This window comes from Elgaria multicarinata, chromosome 1 (assembly GCF_023053635.1).
Source record: "Elgaria multicarinata webbii isolate HBS135686 ecotype San Diego chromosome 1, rElgMul1.1.pri, whole genome shotgun sequence".
NCBI classification, from domain to species: Eukaryota; Metazoa; Chordata; class Lepidosauria; order Squamata; family Anguidae; genus Elgaria; species Elgaria multicarinata.
Window position 1 is genome coordinate 180,982,423 of NC_086171.1, and position 20,405 is coordinate 181,002,827.

The 20,405-nt window shown below is 41.8% G+C and overlaps 1 protein-coding gene across 2 annotated transcripts in view; it reads left to right on the forward strand.

Annotated features, from left to right (window-relative positions):
- The window catches only part of ACSS2 (acyl-CoA synthetase short chain family member 2), a 78,354-nt gene that overhangs the window by 14,847 nt on the left and 43,102 nt on the right, over positions 1-20,405 (forward strand). For both annotated transcript variants that reach the window (XM_063144988.1, XM_063144996.1), the window contains exon 3: positions 18,383-18,474. In XM_063144988.1, coding sequence (XP_063001058.1) covers positions 18,383-18,474 — 92 coding nt within the window. The remainder of the gene's footprint in view (positions 1-18,382; positions 18,475-20,405) is intronic.

A 20,405-nucleotide genomic window follows, 5' to 3' on the forward strand; every position in this document is an offset into this window, starting at 1 on the left:
TCCAGAAAGATCTTTGGGGAATCTGGCAATGTTGCCCTAAGAATGTGAAATATTTATCCAGTGCTGTCTGTGATTGTCTTATTGTCCATACATTTCAAAGTATGCTTAAGGAATCTGCATCTGACATAAGGGCTATGATAAGTGGCAGCATATAGAGATTGCATAAACCCCATTTACTTTCATAATAAAAATCTGCAGAGCATGGGAACATGCACAATCGCAGTGCTTCTATTAATAACTGCTTTAAAACAGTTTTCAGAAAGCCTGTATTTTGAGGTCAACGCTTGAGCACCCCTTTTGCTGCTATTGCTTTTGCATTAAAAGGTAGATCTGGCAGCTGAGGGCTGGGTATTGCTGACATACTCTATGTGTTTTGGCCTGTGCACCAGAGAGCTGGACTAGATGGACCCTTGGTCTGATCAGGCATGGCACTTCTGATGTTCTTTTCATCATAACCCTTATTTGTGACTTATGTGTCTGGTTTACTGATTAGAGGTTTTCAAGTTTTACTCTTAAGTTATTGTTGTAGATAAATTCATAGGAAGAATTTCTTCCTTGCACCTGACCATCAGTCAGTCTGCTAACATGACTGTGTGTGTAACCACAACTCACAGGAAATTTATGGGGTGGGGGAGAAATCTTTTCTTTATTCTTAGGGTGCTTAATCCATAGTAAACTCTATTTGCTCAAGCCATGTTGAAATGAATGGGAGTTGCCCAAGAGTGCAACTATGTGCTTGGGCAATTTCCATTCATTTTTAGATAGCTTGCATAAGATAAGTTCTCAGTAGGTTCTCTATGTGCAAAGAATTTTTCAGTGTTAAAAAATGATTAATGTTTAAGTGTCTAAAAATAAAGTAAGGTTTTTGTGGATTTTTTTTTTGCTTCCCATTTTATAGAGTAAAGACTAGTAACATGCCTTTGAAGTTAGGAGATCTATTTTTCAGTTCAATCAGTGCTTTCTTAGATGTTTAGTCTGTGCTAAACAACTATAGTGCTTAGGATGTAGGAAACCTTTAAATCAGGGCAGGGAACCTGTTGCACTTCAAATATTGTTGAACTCCAAATCCCATCAGCCCCAGCCAGCATGGCCATGTTGTAATCCAACAGTGGGAATTATAGTCCAACAACATCTGGAGGGCCATAGATTCCCTGCTCTTCCTGTAGATAATGCTTGCAGTAATTCATTCTATATGCATTATTGTTCTTTACCAATATCAAATTTGCAGGTAGTAATATGGGTTTTCCAAGGAAGTTTGAATCAGATGTTCTGATGCCCAAAATGGATTGGGATCTGATCAAACATGTTTGGATTATGTGTACTTCTGGTTTTAATTGACTCCCTAGTTTTAATTTAGCACACACCCACGTTACAGATAAACATTATGTAATACATATATAAAATCTCCCCAGGGATAGAGACCTAAACATGTTATTTTGGTTTTACATTGGACATTGTTCCCCCATGATTTTCATGGAAAGCCCAAATTTCAAGATTGGTTTACTAAGGCAGGGCATTGCATGGACTGTTGTGTGGTTGAGAAATCTGAACCCTGTTACAGGAGTAGTTAAGGGTATTTCACATCCCTTTTTAATCATTAAATTTAGATGTAAAATGGTTGAAATGTGGGCGAAATGCCATCTTCTCATTTGATCTAGCTTATTTTTTAGTCTTTTTCAGTTTAGGGTTTTTCAGTTTCTTTTGCTCCATCTGCAGCGCAAAACAAGCTTCAAATTGCAGATGGAAGTTGTATTCAGATGGAATTCTGCAAAACACTTGGAAGGCCCTGTACAGCTGAGATAGAGCATATGGGTCACTGTCCAAAGGGGAATTGTACTTACAAAGGTGATATTTAGGTTACCTGATGATGGGTAAGGGCTGAAGAGAGAGACATCTTGGTCTGCAGTGCATTGTTTAGGTGGTATGACCTTTTTGAGCACTGTCTTTTCAGCATATAAAGTATATTCAGGATTCCTCATGGTACACCCCATTTAAAAATCGATATGATGGGGGCACTTGGGGGAGTTGAAAACAGGGTTTTCTTGTCCTGCAGGAGAAATGTCAGGCTCTGTGGCAAGGAGGCAGCATATAGAGAAAGTGTCCTATACATTCCATCTGGGTTGTGTGCATGAGAGGGTCTACTAGTGATATGTGAACTTGACTTGCAGTATACTTCTAGTAGCTAGAAGTGAAATAGTTCGATCCTACTTGGTGCTAAGCTCCTGTACTACCAGCAGAATTGTAATGTCTGGGGAGAGCACTCTAGATGAATTAATCCTGATGACTGCATTGCTTTTGTTGCCATATCTCACATGAGAGACTTCTCCCTTGCTGAATACTTTCCTTGTGCCCTTGTATACGTTTTTGGAAAGGAACTGCAAGAATCCTTGAGAAGGCTTTGTGTTCTATCTTAGGGCCTTGCTAGACCTACCGGATAATCCGTCTGGGAGGAGGGGTGACGGTGCGCTACAGCTAGCGCGCCCCGTCGCCCTTTTCCAGACGTCAACACGCGACGGGGCAAGGGAAAGCCCCGTTGCGTGCTCCGCGTTTCCCCCCCTTAAAGGGCCATGTGCGCAGGAGCGCACCGCCAAAACAGGTAAGTCTTTTTTTAAAAAAATAAAGGGTTCCCCACCTCCCCTGCCCCTGATTCCCCTCCCACAATGTCTGATGCCCCCTGCCCGCTCACTCGCTCACCCGTCCTCCCCCCGTCCGCCATGCCTTGTCCCCCGTCCCCCTTCTTCTCCCCCGTCCCTGCTTGCCATGCCTTGTCCCCTGCCCGATCGCCCGTGCCCACTTGCCATTCCCGTCCCCGGCCCGCTCGCCATGCCCTGGCTCCGCTCTCCCCCCCATCTCTCCTGCCGGGTCGGCTCTTTCCCCTGGCCCCCATCTCCTCCCCCCTGTGATTCCCCCCCCCCCGGGTCCGATGGGCACAGCGCTCCTATGGAATGCTGTGCCCAGTCCGTGGCGTCTCCCGGCTACTCGCGAGTAAGCAAGCAGCTGAGAAAAGCCACGGACCCTGCTAGACTGGGTCAGGCCGGGGCTGCGGAAAAGCTGGGCCATAAGCAAATCCACTTATCCCGGGTTAAGGGAGGTCTTAACCCGGCCTGACCCCGGAATCCCCTGTGCGTCAACTGGATGCATAGGAGGGAGACCGGACCGCGCTAACACCTCATGTAGCAACGGCCTTAGTGGCCAAGTTCATTTTTTTCCTGTAGAAGTTTGTTCTGGAATTATGGATTAATGAGAATTTTGTTTTGGGGGTGGGGGGAACAAATGCAATTTGCTTAAAAGCTTTGAGCAGCTCTTTGGGTTGTAAACTCTCACAGTGGCCCAGAATTTATGGAATTGCTTTTAATTAAAGTAATTGTTTGGAACCTATTGTGATGAGCTAAACCTTGATGTAGAAGGTGGATGCTAATTTATGTGGTGAAACAGCGGCTGCTTTAAAATTTAACCTTGAGGATGCTGCTCAATTTTGTAAAGTGTCCCTGAAAAGTGAAGACCTATTGCCATCCTCTTCCAAACTCCACACAAAAGTGTGGAAATCTCTGGAACTGTGTCTTGAGCTTGCCTCTTGAAGCACTCTCAATATGGTTGTATTTCAAGTAGTTACATCAGCTGCATTCCTATTTAATGCCAAGCCTTGATTTATATTAACTGTTGTTTCTTTCTTTAGTCATTAATTTTCTTGTAGACAAGGAAACAAACCATAGCCTGGTATCTCTATTTCTGGTTTGTTTCTGTCATGTCCATTTTGCCAATCTTCATAGCAATTTTGTTTTTAGGCTGCTCTTGCCAGACATCTCTGGGTGGACAGTAGCGCAAGCAAACAAGGGATAAGCAACAGTTAGTGTTCAGACATCATGGCAAGGCATGGATTAAACAAGCTAGACTTTGTAAGCCAAATAGAAACCATAACTTCTATTTGTAGCTTCTGGCCCCATTAACAAAACCATTGTTTGTTTGTGGGGACTGGTTCAGAGAATGACAAGCCAAGTTTCAACAAACCATACCATGGCTTAGCATTATGTGCAAACCAGGCCTGTGCCTCTGCTTGTGAACCTTGGGTCTTGTCAGTGCTAAATAAAAAATCATTCACTTCTTCTCTCTTGTCTGCTACCTTTGACTAATTCATCAGAATGGTGCAGTTCTCACCTAAGTCAGGTTGTGACCCATCAATGGGCCAAGACTGCATCAGTTGAAGACCAATGCATTAGTATGTAGGCCTTAGCTAGACCTACCTGTTGTCCCGCGATGGAGAAGGGAAGATCTTGCGTTGTGTTTGACATGAAATCCTTCTTCTGTTTTCACGCGACGACCTCAGAAGGAGAGGTGTCGCGCCTGCCATTTTTTTAAAAAAGGGGCAGCAACACACAAACGCTTGTGCGCAAAAGGTAGGTAATTTTAAAAATTTAAATTATTTTCCCCGCTCCCCCCACCCTACCCCCGATGGGCGCAGTGCTCCAACCCACGGCACCCGGCCACATGTTCCACAGTCTCGGGCTCAGCCCGGGACCGCGGAAAAACCGGGGCCAAAGGGGAGGGCGAGATCCTGGGGCAAGGGAGGGATCATCCCTCCCTGATCCCGGGATCCCCCGTGCATCATGTTGGACACACAGGGACGATCCCGGGAATCGCCCCAGGATTTAGCCCTGTCTAGCTAAGGCCATAGTTTGGGAACTGTCAGGCTGGATCCAGCCCACCAGGCCTTTTCTCCCAACCCAGTGTGCCCTCTCCAAGGCCCTGCCCCCTCGACGGTACAGTTTGCCGCAATCAAAGTGGTTCACTTGCTGTCTTTCTTTCTTTCTTTCTTTCTTTCTTTCTTTCATTCATTCATTCATTCATTCATTTATACACCGCCCCTCAGCCGAAGCTCTCTGGGTGGTTTACAACAGTTAAAAATAGTAAACATTAAAAAGTATACAAGATTTAAAAAACTATCAGAAACATAAAAACAGTATCCATTTAAAAAACAACAATTCTGGGGTCCATTAAAAACAAACTTAATGTTGTTAAATGCTGTTAAAATGCTGTTAAAATGTTAAAATACCTGGGAGAAGAGAAAAGTCTTGACCTGGTACTGAAAAGATAACAATGTTGGTGCCAGGTGAGCCTCATCGGGGAGATCATTCCACAGTCGGGGGGCCATCACCGAGAAGGCCCTCTCCCTTGTTGCCATCCTCTGAGCTTCCCTCAGAGTAGGCACTCAGAGGAGGACCTTAGATGTTGAGCGCAGTGTACGGGTAGGTTCATGTTGGGAGAGGTGTTTCGTCAGGTATTGCGGTCCCAAGCCATGTAGGGCTTTATAGGTTAAAATCAGCACCTTGAATTGGGCTCGGAAATGTATAGGCAGCCAATGCAAGCGGGCCAGAATCGGTGTTATATGCTCAAACCTCCCTGTTCCAGCTATCAATCTTTCTACTGTTTTCTACTGCTACTTTGACTTTCTCTACTGCACTTGGAAGCACTCATGAATTTTCAGGGAGCACTGGGGAATTTGTGGCACTACTCAGCCTTCTTCAGAAGCACTCGGGCTTTTTTGGAGGTGTTCATCTATAATTGGCACCTCTTACATTTGCCAAAGTTGTTTTGGATGTACTGCTTGGCTAGTGAGAAGGTCACACTCCATTTTCCATTGAGATGTTGCCGAAAATTTGTCTTTCCCCTTAATGCAAAGCAGCAGGATCAAATTACTAAGAGATTAAATGCGTTAGTTCAAAGCTTATTTTGGGGTGCATATAAACATGAGTTTTCAGGCTGCTCATGCAGCTCTGTTTTGAATTGTTGAATAAGGAACTGAGAATTAGGAATAAGAAACTGGGAACTAATAACCAACTTCAAATTTGATTCAGATGGCCAATCCTAAATTGGAAGGAAGCACCTGTAGGGGTTTGCCTTTTATTCCCCCCTTATGGCACTTCGATGCTTGTATGGGATAGCAGGCAGGATTATGCTAATATTGGGGAGACTAGTTAAAGGCTTCTCCCTAATTTCCTTTAAATTTAGGCCTTAGCTAGACCTATTGGTCTAGGGCGATGGAGGGGTGAGGAACTCACGATATTGTTATCGCGAGATCTCCCCCTCTGTTTACATGTAGCGTGCGATGGCCTCGGAGGAACAGGATGTCGCGCCCGCCATTTTGGTTTTTATTTTCTTAAAGGAGAAGAGCACGTTAGTGCTCATGCGCAAAAGGTTAGTTTTTTTATTTTAAACTATTTTTCCCGCTCCCCCTACCCCACCGCCGATGGGTGCAGAGCTCTTGAGGAGCTCTGTGCCCTCTGTGCTGTCCCCGGCTCCTTGCGAGTAACTGGGACGCCTGCCCACACGTTCCACAGTCTCGGGATCAGCCTGAGACCACAGAAAAAGTGGGCTACAACTGTAGGGCCATATCCCGGGGAAAGGGAGGGATCATCCCTCCCTGCTCTTGGGATACCCTGTGCGTCATGTGAATGCACAGGGGTGATCCCCAGGATATTGCCCCATCTAGCTATGGCCCAAGATATCCCAAGGCAATTCTTCTTTATTTCCACAGTACTGTGTAAGAACTGCAATTCTGTAGTAAAAAAAAAAAAAAAAAAAAAAGCCGGGCTGGGTGGGGGGAGGGAAGAAATCTAATTATTTAAGCAATTTTTCTTAGTTTGCTCCTACCGGCATTTGTATTAAAAGGTGTGGTTTCTTCAAAACTTTAAGTCAACTAAACATTCTGCAGGTGGGCTGTAAAACCAATACACTACTGTTTTCAAAGCCAACTAAGCATCTTGTTAGTTGGGGGATTGCAGGGGGATTGCATGGATGACGCTTATATTAGGCTGCGAAGGAAAGTAATGTGTACTGGAAAAGTTCTGCTGAGGTCCCAGCAGGACTGAAGCGAAAACAAAAGCCACTTCCCTATCAGTTGCAAATTTGTGTCTATTAGTGGGAGTGCCAAGAGCCAAGGGAGTGCTGTAAGGTATATTTTATAATCACTTGCTAGTTGTGCCAGTGCTGCATCTTAAGCAATTACAGGCAGTTGTGCAATGGTGTTCTTTTGGCACATTGTGGTATGCAGTTTGTGACATTTAAATATGCAATGTTCTGCCTTGCTTAAGTGAGTCAATATAACTTCAGGCATTTGCAGATGTTACCTACTACCACTTTGGTCCTCTCATTAATCCAATTTCTGTCCTGGTTTTGAGACATATAGCTTTGAATTGGTTTGGTCTTGAGATCAACAGATCATCTCAAGATTCTTGATGTTATTGGACCATTACATTTTGATGGTCTACCTCCACAACTTGGTGAGATTAGCCCTGGAATAGATTAGTGCTTGGCACATTCTCAGAAGATTATGTGGGGAGAGAAAGCATGTTTCATAACCCTTGAAGTTACCCTGTGACATTTCCCCCTCAGTCCATTCTCTTTACACTTCAGCTTAACAACTGAGCAGAATCAGCCAGAGTTGTGGTTGAAGGTGTTATTAGTAAGCTGGTGGCAACCACCTCTATTTTTCACTTCTGACCAGACCTGGAGCATCGGTTTCTGTTTTGGAGTCTCAGTACTGTAGGTACCAGGCAAACATTTCTTGTGAGATTATTCCACAGCTGAGGTACCACTACAAAACAGGCCCTATCTCCATTTGCCACCCACCTGACCTCTCTTAAGATGGGGACAATGAGCGGTAAAGCAGCAGTTTCTGCAGCTGAAACTCTCCCCACGGCCTGAGTTCGATCCCAGCGAAAGCTGGTTTCAGGCAGCCGGCTCGGGTCGACTCAGCCTTCCATCCTTGCGAGGTCAGTAAAATGAGTACCCAGCTAGCTGGGGGAAAGGTAATCATGGCCGGGGAAGGCAACGGCAAACCACCCCGCTATAAGGCCTGCCAAGAAAACGTCAGCGAAAGCTGGCGTCCCTCCAAGAGTCAGTAATGACTCAGTGCTTGCACGAGAGGTTCTTTTCCTTTCTTTCAGGATCCTACTATCCCATTTTCTATGTATGTGTGTGTGCATTTTTTCTTTCAAAATCATATCAGGCCTGAAATAAATTCCTTTTCTAGCATTTAACCTTTTCTAGCCTTTATTTTTGCTTGCTATCCCAGCTTTGTGTTTGTTTCGTGTGCTATGACTGACCACATAGTTTTTTTTACCCGCTGACGTACAACAGTCCAATAGCGATGATGATTTTTAGAGTCAAAGTACACATGACCTTAATTGCATGACATGTAGATGAGCTTGATAGTTTACTTTAGTGTAACTGTGTGTGGCCCTGATTTATATTGGGACCAGCATACACTAGGAGGAGAGGATTAAAACTCCTCCCCCCATTTTTCTCCAACCCCTGCCCTTAAGCGATGTTGTTTTTGTTTTTAAGAAAAAAAGCAGGAGGAGGTTTATTTCACCCCTCCTGGTGTGCACTCATCTAAATCTGAATTGAGATTATGCACAGTTATACTAAAATAAAGAAAACTATTGGGCTCAGTTATTTATTTATTGCATTTATATACAGCCCCATAGCCGAAGCTCTCTGGGTGGTTTACAAAAGCTAAAAACAGTGGTACAAAATTCATGTAAGGTGTAGTTTGGCCCTTAGGCACTGGCCAATTAATGATGGTCCTTGTGGAGTTGATGTTATGATGATTGGATTACAGGTGGTCTCCACTCTGTCTGGTGCAATGTCATGATGTAATGGTAACATGCCTACACTATTGAATGGCTTTAGCAAGGAAGAGTGTGTGCAATACTATTTAAGAAAGTATAATAGATGTAAGTGTATTTGCTCAATGTACATATGACAGAGAGGTTTTTTTCCCCAAGTATACATACTGAAACAGCCTTATCTCCTCCCAGTTACTTGTTATAGCCTGCAGGTTTGACAACAAGAGTTCGTGCCATCCTGAAGGTGGAAAACCGGTCTTTCCTCCACAACTGAATGGGGATGGAGTTCCCCTAGAAATACTTTGCCAACACTTTAATCCCTCCTATAAAGAGATTGTAGTCTGTAGGATATGCTGCTGGCATCTTATCATATTTATTTAGTAGGCGCATATATATATTAGTGTGATTGAATTGCTGTCTCTACACAAATATAAATTAAAGATAAATAAAATACTATATATATTCCATTACGGAACTCACAGTGAGTTCCCAAGTGATCTCCCATCTGGGGACTAACTAAACCCAACTCAGTTACAGAAAGGTGGCCTGCATCATGTGCTCTCTGTCTATGTTCTGGGACTGTGGCAACATTTATGCTTGGGACTCAGACATTCTGGACTTGCTGAGTAGTTGCCAAGTCTATTCAACTAGATATCTATTCAACTAGATATTGAAGTCTATTCAACTATTCAACTAGATATCTATTCAACTAGATATTGAATAGCAAGCATCTATCTATCTATCTATCTATCTATCTATCTATCTTTCTTTCTCAATATATCAGTACAGTCAATAGTGTTAGGTAATTTCCCCCTTACTTACACTCAATATGGACATTCATTGAGCACCATTTAGCATTTATGAATAGTTTGAGGGAATTCATATTCAACTAACAATGTTGTCTTGGCATAAAGATCTATCTCACTTCTATTTGTTACTATTTTTACCCCATGTGTTTTGACAGCCTTTGTGTTTGCTGAGTTCCGTTGTTTGCTCTGTATCATTAGGTTCACCTTTCAATTGGGGGAAATACTATCAGTATTTTTTCACCAAAGTGTAGATGTTTTAATCATTTGTTTGAAGGTGTGAAATTGAATCTTATGACTTATCTTCTATCTTGACCCTCAGCCTTTGATAAATCAGGATCTTATCTTATGTGTTCAGATAACTACTTCAAGAAGAACGTGGAGTGTTCTTACGTTCAACATTTAATTTTTAGCTGGTTGGCATCATTTTTTTAAGCTTCACTTACAGAAAGGAGACCTGTCTTTGTTAGATGGTGTGTACATTAGAATTTTCTCTGCTAATAAGGGCCTGAAACCCAAACAATTTGTCTGAGCCTCTTTCACGTTCTTTATTCTTACTTTGTTCACTTTCAGTTTAAAAAATAACAATTCTTTTGCTTTTATTTTCTTAGATATTGTATTTATTGTGGAAACGTTTTTCTTTCTCCAACGCCACTTTCCTACCCTTGTCACAGAATTAATTTAATGTTGTCTTTTGAAAACGCAAGGTACTTTAAAAATTTCACCATCACGATTTAGGGAATGCCTATATATTTTTGATAGCTCTCCCAATGAAGTAGAGAAAATGAATAATGTTGGCTGAGTTTTGAAGGAACAAAATGGAAAAATGCTAAGCTGCACACAACTGTTAAATAATATCAAAGCAACTGGGGTGGTAAACAAACATTTTATATACAGTTATCATAAATGAGAAAACATTTTATATAATAATGATCAAACATACATTTTTAACAAAACTGAACAAATTGTTAACAGAACCAAAATCAAACAGTTATCACACAAAGTGATAACTGAATACTTGAGCTGCAGGCCTCCAGTTTTATTTCTACCTGTTTCACAACAACTGCTTCGTCTGGATCAGAATATCACAAACTGAAAAACATAATTTGAAAATGAAATAAAATGAGAATTACATAAAAAACACGAAGTGGAGGTTACACATCCGTAATGTTAATATATGTCAGCTATAATGTCCATCTAACTCAGCAGTTTAATGTTGCTTATGGTTGGGAAAAGAAGAGGATTTGCTGAGTTATATTCCTCAGGTTTCAACAACGTTTTTAACTCCTCCAAACAAAGATTGACTGTAAAAAGAGATATTCATTTTCAAGAATATTGTCATAAGTAAAAGGAATAGCAAATCCCCAAACCTTGGTTCCCCAGTCAAAAAGACGCGAATCTCCAGGAGTGGTGTGTTCTTGACCAGCTGTAATCATTAAAGACTCAAGGACACTTTAGGTGGATTACTTTCTACATCCCTCTGTAATCAAAATGTTAATTCCAGCTGCTGCCTTCTGCATTGTTGTACTGAGTTTTGAAGGATACATATTTCTTTCTAGAAGTTTACAAACTCCTTTACCATATACCATACTGCCTTGAGCACTGGAGTGTAGAAGTAAGTGCCCTCTTCTGTTTGAGCTTTCAGTTTCTATTAGTTCTGAATAAAGGAGAGCCAGGTGCACAAGTTTTTGTAGTGTTCTGAGAATAGCTGATGGCAATTCTAAACAAAGACCCAAATGTGTCCCAGCTAGTAAAGTAGGGTTTGAAAGGTTTTTTTGCAAAAGGTAGCATGAGCTAGATATCCTTTCCATATCCCTTTCATTATTAATTGAGATTCCTCATTATTGGCTCAAAAAGAAGAAGAAGAAGAAAGCAAAGGCATTAGTATCCAAAATTTCAGACTTCATTGCTTTTTTGTATTTCCAGACCTAGTATACAAAAATATGTATGAATGCATTATGTATGGCCATGATAATGTGCATGCATTGTTTGGGGAAAAGACTATTTGATGTATGCATATTATAGCAGAGATCTTTGAATATCTTGTTAGTATTGTTTGGCAAGGAACATCTTAAAATGGACATATCAGCAAAAGGCAAAATTGCTTCCTCTTTAAGGATGCAATCCTATAGATTCTTAACTGGGAATAAGTCCCACTGACCTTAGTGGGCTTAGTTCTTAGTAAACAGGTATAGGGTTTCAGTGTTAGTGAACTAGCAAGAACAATTCATACTAGCACATGTCCTCTTCTAATTTTTGTTACGCCAGCTCAGTTTCTTGGTCGTTACACTGATGGCTCTCTGCAGAAGGATTGGGTAGAACCCATTTCTCATTGGATGTTTTGCTCTGCCAGGCTCATCCCATCTTACACCATCATCCTTCACCCCAGCCTTGAGCAAATAGGCTTCTTCGGAGAATGTGTGCCTAAGGGAGGGAATGGGTATGCAGTTTGCTGCTATTGTTGTGTAACAGAACATAAATTAAACATAAAACCAGCTTGTGCTTCAATTGGAGGCCAAGCTATCCTTGAATATTCCAACTGCCGCTGTAGCCAGTAATAGAGATTGAGCATTTTCTGGGTTTCAACATGTGTCCTCTAACCAGTAATCCACTTGGCAAGGAAGAATATAATGACCCTTACTGTGAGGGGAAGAGTAATTAATGCTTGTTCTGTTCATTGTGCCATAGTGTTCTGCAACAGATGACTATAAAGGCCTCAATGAAAAGCTCTTGGTTTATGGTAATTGAACCATTTACAAGAACTTTCAAGTCATTTTGGATAGACCTGTCATTAGGGATGCCTAGAGCTAAATGGCCAGTTCAAAATGAAAAACAATTCAGATTTGGCCAAAGTACTGCTTTTTCTTATTTGCGTTTATTTTATTTTGACGGACTATTTGTTTTGGACTCCTTTGAAGAAATGTTGTTATTATTGTGGTCTCAGCAAGTCCTTCAGTGTCATAAATAAAAAGACCCAAAATTGGTACGATGGATGGTCACTTTGTTTGGACAGCTGCTAAAATTGGGATGCAATTTGTTTTTATGTAAAGGTTTGTTACTAATGATGGTTTGTCCATTTCTTTGTACAACTGTCTTCCTAGTAGTACATTAGTTCAGATCACGAACTTCTTATTGCACAATTTAGAATCAAACAAAAGAGAATAGGGAAGACCCACAGATCAGTTAGATATGAGCTCACTAATATTCCTAATGAATATGCAGTGGAAGTGAAGAATAGATTTAAGGGACTAGATTTAGTAGATAGGGTCCCGGAAGAACTATGGACAGAAGTTCGCAACATTGTCCAAGAGGTGGCAACAAAAAACGTCCCAAAGAAAAAGAAAACCAAGAAGGCAAGATGGCTGTCTGCTGAGACACTGGAAGTAGCCCAAGAAAGAAGAAAAGCAAAAGGCAACAGTGATAGGGGGAGATTTGCCCAATTAAATGCAAAATTCCAGAGGTTAGCCAGAAGAGATAAGGAATTATTTTTAAACAAGCAATGTGCGGAAGTGGAAGAAGACAATAGAATAGGAAGGACAAGAGACCTCTTCCAGAAAATTAGAAACATCGGAGGTAAATTCCAGGCAAAAATGGGTATGATCAAAAACAAAGATGGCAAGGACCTAACAGAAACAGAAGAGATCAAGAAAAGGTGGTAAGAATATACGGAAGATCTGTATAGGAAGGATAATAATATCGGGGATAGCTCAGACGGTGTGGTCAGTGAGTTAGAGCCAGACATCCTGAAGAGTGAGGTTGAATGGACCTTAAGAATAATTGCTAATAACAAGGCAGCAGGAGACGACGATATCCCAGCTGAACTGTTTAAAATATTGCAAGATGATGCTGTCAAGGTGATGCATGCCATATGCCAGCAAATTTGGAAAACACAAGAATGGCCATCAGACTGGAAAAAATCAACTTATATCCCCATACCAAAAAGGGAAACACTAAAGAATGTTCCAACTATCGTACAGTGGCACTTATTTCACATGTCAGCAAGGTAATGCTCAAGATCCTGCAAGGTAGACTCCAGCAATTCATGGAGCGAGAATTGCCAGATGTACAAGCTGGGTTTAGAAAAGGCAGAGGAACTAGAGACCAAATTGCCAATATCCGCTGGATAATGGAGAAAGCCAGGGAGTTCCAGAAAAACATCTATTTCTGTTTTATTGACTATTCTAAAGCCTTTGACTGTGTGGATCATAACAAACTGTGGCAAGTTCTTGGTGGTATGGGGATACCAAGTCATCTTGTCTGCCTCCTGAGGAATCTGTATAATGAATAAGTAGCAACGGTAAGAACAAACCACAGAACAACGGACTGGTTTAAGATTGGGAAAGGAGTACGGCCGAGTTGTATACTCTCACCTTACCTATTCAACTTGTATGCAGAACACATCATGCGACGTGCTGGGCTTGACGAATCCAAGGCTGAAGTTAAAATCGCAGGAAGAAACATTAACAATCTCAGATATGCAGATGACACCACTTTGATGGCTGAAAGCGAAGAGGAGCTGAGGAGCCTTATGACAAAGGTGAAAGAAGAAAGTGCAAAAGCTGGGTTGCAGTTAAACCTCAAAAAAACCAACATTATGGCAACCAGCTTGATTGATAACTGGCAAATAGAGGGAGAAAACGTGGAGGCAGTGACAGACTTTGTATTTCTGGGCGCAAAGATTACTGCAGACGCTGACTGCAGCCAGGAAATCAGAAGACGTTTACTTCTTGGGAGGAATGACAAATCTTGATAAAATAGTTAAGAGCAGAGAACCACACTGACAACAAAGGTCCGCATAGTTAAAGCAATGGTATTCCCCGTAGTAACCTATGGCTGCGAGAGCTGGACCATAAGGAAAGCTGAGCGAAGGAAGATAGATGCTTTTGAACTGTGGTGTTGGAGGAAAATTCTGAGAGTGCCTTGGACTGCAAGGAGATCAAACCAGTCCATACTCCAGGAAATAAAGCCAGACAGCTCACTTGAGGGAATGGTATTAAAGGCAAAACTGAAGTACTTTGGCCACATAATGAAAAGACAGGATACCCTGGAGAAGAGGCTGATGCTAGGGAAAGTGGAAGGCAAAAGGAAGAGGGGCCGACCAAGGGCAAGATGGATGGATGATATTCTGGAGGTGACAGACTTGACCTTGGGGGAGCTAGGGGTGGTGACAGCCGACAGAAAGCTCTGGCGTGGGCTGGTCCATGAAGTCACGAAGAGTCGGAAACGACTGAACGAATAAACAACAAAGTACATTAGAACAGAAGTATCATGTTCTTACCTTTCTTTAATGTTTATTTATTATTTATTTGTAACATTTTTATACCGCTGATTATAATAGAATCTCTCAGTGGTTTACAACATTAGATTATAATATTAAAACACAATAATAAAATATACCATAAAAACGCAGCATTTCTAACAACAATAAAAGAGCACTAAAATAAGACAGTAAAATGGAGTGGCATAGTTAACTTATTTAAGGCCCAGGGAAGGCCTGGGTAACACTATTCACTAAGTTGTGACACAATTCCTTATGTCCACTTTATGCTTGCTTTGGCGGATAGCTTTCTGCAATAATCCTGAAGTTGGAAATTGATATGTCATGGAAAAAATGGATTAAAACTGGTGGGACATGTTTTTATAGACTAAAGTTACAATCCTATGCATATATAACTGGGAGTAAGACCCATAGAATGGTTTTATTTTCTCAGTGGTCTTACTTCCTAGTAGACATGAATAAGATTGCATGATAGCGCTAGTTTAAGCTTATGTAGCCAATAGTCCATTACGACCATCAGTGAACTTTCACCCTTGATTTGAGTTACTATATAAAAAGTTCCAATAATTCCTTTTAGTTATTGTTGGTTAGCTAGTGTTAGCTGGTGTAGGCCATGCATTGGGTTCACCTTTCATTTTTAAAAAACGTTTATTTTGTGTTCCGTACTCCATGGCTACTTTCTTCTTCCCTCTCCCAACAACTATGTCTTTGTAAGGCCCACACTGTACACCTGAGTGCAAATAAAATGGAAACTGGCCAAAATATTTGATGTAAAAGCTTCAAAACTTGCTAAGCAGCATTTGATTAGCATATCTCATGCAGCAGCTGGCTACTGCGTGACTTTCATGGTGACCTTTTGTCGCACTCAGGCTGGAACTGTGCATAATATGTAGTAATAGTCTACTTTTTAAGACCACAGCTGAGTGGATTTTGTGGTTTCTTCAGTTGTAACTCTTTAGTTCCCACAACAATTCTAGACACCATAGTGCAACTGGATCACTAGCAGTGGATCACTAGCAGTTACACATGTTTGAAACGGGTTTATTATGATCAAAGATTGTTCTTTGGCCCCTGATACTAGAAGTAATAACATGCAAGGGAACTTCTTCCAAAAAGCCCTAAGTACTTGCACTAATTAATTACCTTGCTGTGTTCTTATAGTTCCATCACTTGAGCCTCAGTGAGACCTAGCAGTCCAGCGGGATGCAGAGGTGAAGATCTCGTGATATTTTTATCACGAGATCTCCCCCTCTGTTAACACGTGGCGTGGGACAACGTCAAAGGGCAAGGACGTTGCGGCCGCCATTTTAAAATTATTCTTAAAGAGGAAGAACGCACGAACGCTTGTGCACCGAAAGGTAGTTTTTTTTAAAAAAATTAAACTTAATTCACCCCCTCCCCCCACTTCACCCCCAATGGGCACAGAGCTCCTGAGGAGCTCTGCACTCTGTGTGTGAATCCCAGCTCCTCACAAGGAACTGAGATAACCCGCGATGCCCGCCCACACATTCTGTGGTCTTGGGATCATCTGAAGACTGCGGAAAAAGCGGGCTCAATGGCGAGGGCGAGATCCTGGGGCAAGGGAGGTATCATCTCTCCCTGATCCCTGTGTCCCCTGTGTGTCATGTGGACACACAGGGACGATTCTGGGGATTGCCCTGGGATTTTGCCTCATCTAGCTAAGGCCTTGGTATGTTCTTGCCTGGAACTGCAGAGAATAAATGCATTCTAATTACTGTTATTGACTGAGTGCTTATTCACCCTCAACAGACCTTTGTGCACTCAATAAGTACACACATTTCTGCTCAAGTTAATGCAGTTACATTCATACTTTCAGGTGTAGCTTGATATCCATACCTGTCATATGTCTTGTTAGAGAGACAAATGTAGCCCTGCAAATAAGTTTATAGAATTCACTAGCTCTCAAGTTTTTGCTAGTCTGCCTGTCATTTGTGGTACGTAAATGGCCTGAAAGAAGAAAAAAATTCAACTCACTTCCAAAATAAAAAGGCTCCCCTGCCTGGTTACCTAGAAGTCAAATGCTTACTTGCCACAGAAAACTAGACAGGAGGTTATTTGGAAGCCTGCCACTTTTTAATGAACACTATGAAGCTTTCACATTATTTAAGCTGCCAACTTCCTACTCCTACGTTAGGGCATGTCTTTTCACAAGATGACACATCCATTTTTACATCTCTTCTTCAGATCCCTGTAGGACTATTTCCTTCCTTAAGCCATGTGGTATAATCCTATACATCCCTACTCAGCTGTAAGTCCCACTAAATTCCATTGGTCTTACTTCTAGGTAAGTGTGCATAAGATTGCAGCCTTAGGGCACAATCCTATGCATGTTTAGACAGAAGAAAAGGCCTGCAACTCCCTGCATTTCCCAGCCAGAGTGTTTTTAAAAAACACCTGAATATCTCGTTGTTCAGGAACCGAAGCTAAAAACCGGCACCAAATCCTATTTTTTAAAGGTGAAAACAAAACAAAAATGAGCCCAATCTGTCCGGTACACAAATAAAACAGCAAAGGTGAAAACAACAAAAAAGAAGATGTTCTCTTTAAAGAGATCATTTAGCATTTCTTTAAGTTTGAGGTTGAAATCATTTGATGTCAGACTCGGTGCTGTTCAGCGCATTCTTTTTTTAAAAAAAAAAACATTTACCATTTTTTAAAGTTTCAGGTTGGAAACATGTGATGGCACTGTTTGGTGTGGAGCAAATAAACCAGCACTGAGCCATAGAGCAATAGGAGTCTGTGAGTGTCTTCAAGCGAGCGTTTTATCGCATGCTCATGACTGGCCACTCACTGATCTTCGCGGGTCGTTTTGATGACGCAGCAATCCTCCTGCGTGCCTCCTGCTTCTTCTCTTGTTTTTTTCCACTTCAAAGTAATACCCGGAAAATCCGTTTCTTCTTGGCCTTGACAATAATTGATGCCATTTCCTGCTGTGTACAGGAGAAGCTGCGCTACAAAAACGCCCACTGAATGGGCCATGTGGTCGCTACTTGCTTCCTCTTTCTTCCCCATGTGAAGAAAGAGGAAGCTGCTCATCCCTATTGTGGTTCAGAAGCAAGAGGGAAATGTGACTCCCCACCCTTGTCTGAAATGCTCTGTGGTGGCAAGCAAATAAACAGTGGAGGCTGGTGGCTCTGATTTCAGTGTGGCTGTGAATCCATTCTAGATTTTAGTCAGAACCAGATAGAACTTCAAGGAGCTATCCAAGGTGTTGAAATCTATCCCCAAAATAGGTTGAACACCTTGAATAGCTCCTTTGGAATTCTGGCTGATTCTAACTGAAACCCAGAATGGATTCATTACTCCACCAAAATCGAAGCCACCACCCTCCACTGCAAATCAATGTACTGTTTTGATATTGAATCTTGAGTGTTGAACTTTTTCAAAATGTTAAATTTTTCACTTTTTAAAAACTGAGCAAAATAATCTGGTGGTACTTTAGTAGTAAGTGTTACAGTAATGTATTTTTATATAGATTCTATTCTATTCTATTTCTTATCTATCTTTGAAGACCACAGTCTTTTCTGCCAGCTCAGCTTTCTCTTTCCATAAAGGTTAGAAATATGACAGTTAAGAAAACTTCCTTGTTATGCTTTATCCTTGAGTGCTTGTATTCATAATTAATCTTTTTATTTATTTATTTTTAATAGGGAGGGAAATGAACCAGGAGAGTCTATGAAAATCACCTACCATGAGTTGCTGAGTAAAGTCTGCCAGTTTGCCAATGTTCTTAAGGAACAAGGTAATTGCCTTAACTAAAATGGTAATACTGAAAGGTGTTTGTTTGGTAGGCTTGGAAATGTAAGAACATAAGCAGTGCCCTGATGCTGGATCAGACCAAGGGTCCATCTACTCCAGTACTCTGTTCACACAGTGGCCAACCAGCCATCGGCCAGGGATGAACAAGCAGGACATGGTGCAACAGCACCCTCCCACCCATGTTCCTGAGCAACTGGTGCACACAGGCTTATTGCCTCGAATACTGGACATGTGCTAAACTAGAGGTTCGCAAACTTTTCAGATCTTCGGGAGTTTGCGAAACGGCTGTGGGCACTACCCCAAACTGGCTCCCATGGAGGATGTGAGGAGTCACATAATGGCTGCCGTGAGGGCCTGGCTATCAAGAGGTGGGGGTGGGGAGAGAAATAGTGAGGCTGGGAGGGAGAGAGAGAGAAACGAAAAGAATTGCTTCCTGGCCCACCCAATCTTCTGTCCACACAGACCTTTCCTCTTCATTTCCAGCCTCTATCCTTGCTATTTCTCTTCTGCATCCCCTTTCCTTGCTATTTCTCTTCCATCCCTGTCCTGAGTTGCCTTCTTTCTCTCCTTTCCTATCCTTACACTTTCTTTCCCTCTCATTCCTTTATTTTGCTGTTTCTCTTCTCTCTCCTAGCCGCTAGACTCACTCTTTCTCTACCCCTTTGCCTTGTCTTCTGTTCCTGCCTGCTAAATAGCTGATTAGTGGCAGGTTCAGGAAGAGGAAGGAGAACCTGGTCTTAATGTTCTTTTTTCTTTTCTTTTTTTGAAGAGGGCAGGAGGTAAAGAGCTATGCAGACACGATTGGAGGTGCTTGCGGGTGCCATGTTGGGGACCATCCAGATCATTGGGACTTCTAAAACTAATATACTATCAGTAGCCCTGTAAGAGTTGCACATTGATTCCAGCATTTGTTTGAACTAAAAATAAAGCTTCATCTTCTTAATCCTAATGTTGCCACCTTCCTTAGCAAAGTTCTTGATTCCTTCCAATTTAGCTCTTATTTTTATTTATTTAATTCATATCCCACCCTTCCTCATAAGCAGCTCAAGGTAGCTAATACCCTACATGAAACACCATACAACACATAAACACCATTAAAATCACAAATCACGAATATAATAATATACAATAAAACTATCAGCACAATCAACAGAAATTTAAACAGAGCACTTGCTTATATCAGCAAAACCTGCACAGATAAAGACGTCTTTATTTTATACCTAAATTACAGCAGAATTAGGGATAGCCAAATTTCTACTAGAAAGGAGTTCTGCAGCCAGGGTCCTGAGAACACCGAGAAGGCCTTGCCATGTGTGGTTGCCCTATTGGACATTTCCTCAAGGACTCCTCAAGCAAAGCCTGCATAGCCCAGGTTATTTGGTACTGAGGAAGTCAGTCCTTTAAGTACTTGATTCTTGAGCTGTTTGGGGCTTTGTAAAGTAGTACTAACATCTTGAATTGGGCCTGTTAGCTTACTGGCAGCCATTGCAGAGATTTCAAAACATTTTACAGTGAGTCAAGTGTATTGTCAGCAGCACCAGCCAGCAGCACCAAATTCCCCAGAACTTTCAGGAATTCTTTGGTTTCCACACATCTCTAGGGGTGGATTAACCTAATCAGTCCCCCACCCCTACATGGGAGGTTAGTCACAGCCAGTCTAAACGTCACAAGACCATCCATGACAATACATTCAACCTCTCTACCAGTGGTTGTCCCAGCCCACTATAGAGCAAACACCAGATTGAGAGTATTACCTGCAATATATATTGAGTCAGTGATGTATTGAGACAGCCCCGTGGTGTTCATGGTGGCCATGAAGTCCTCAGCTAGCCCAGGCAAGGATTAAACAGGCTTTACAGAATTTATTTCAAATTGGATCAGATATTATCTACATCTTTGCTAAATGTACAGATA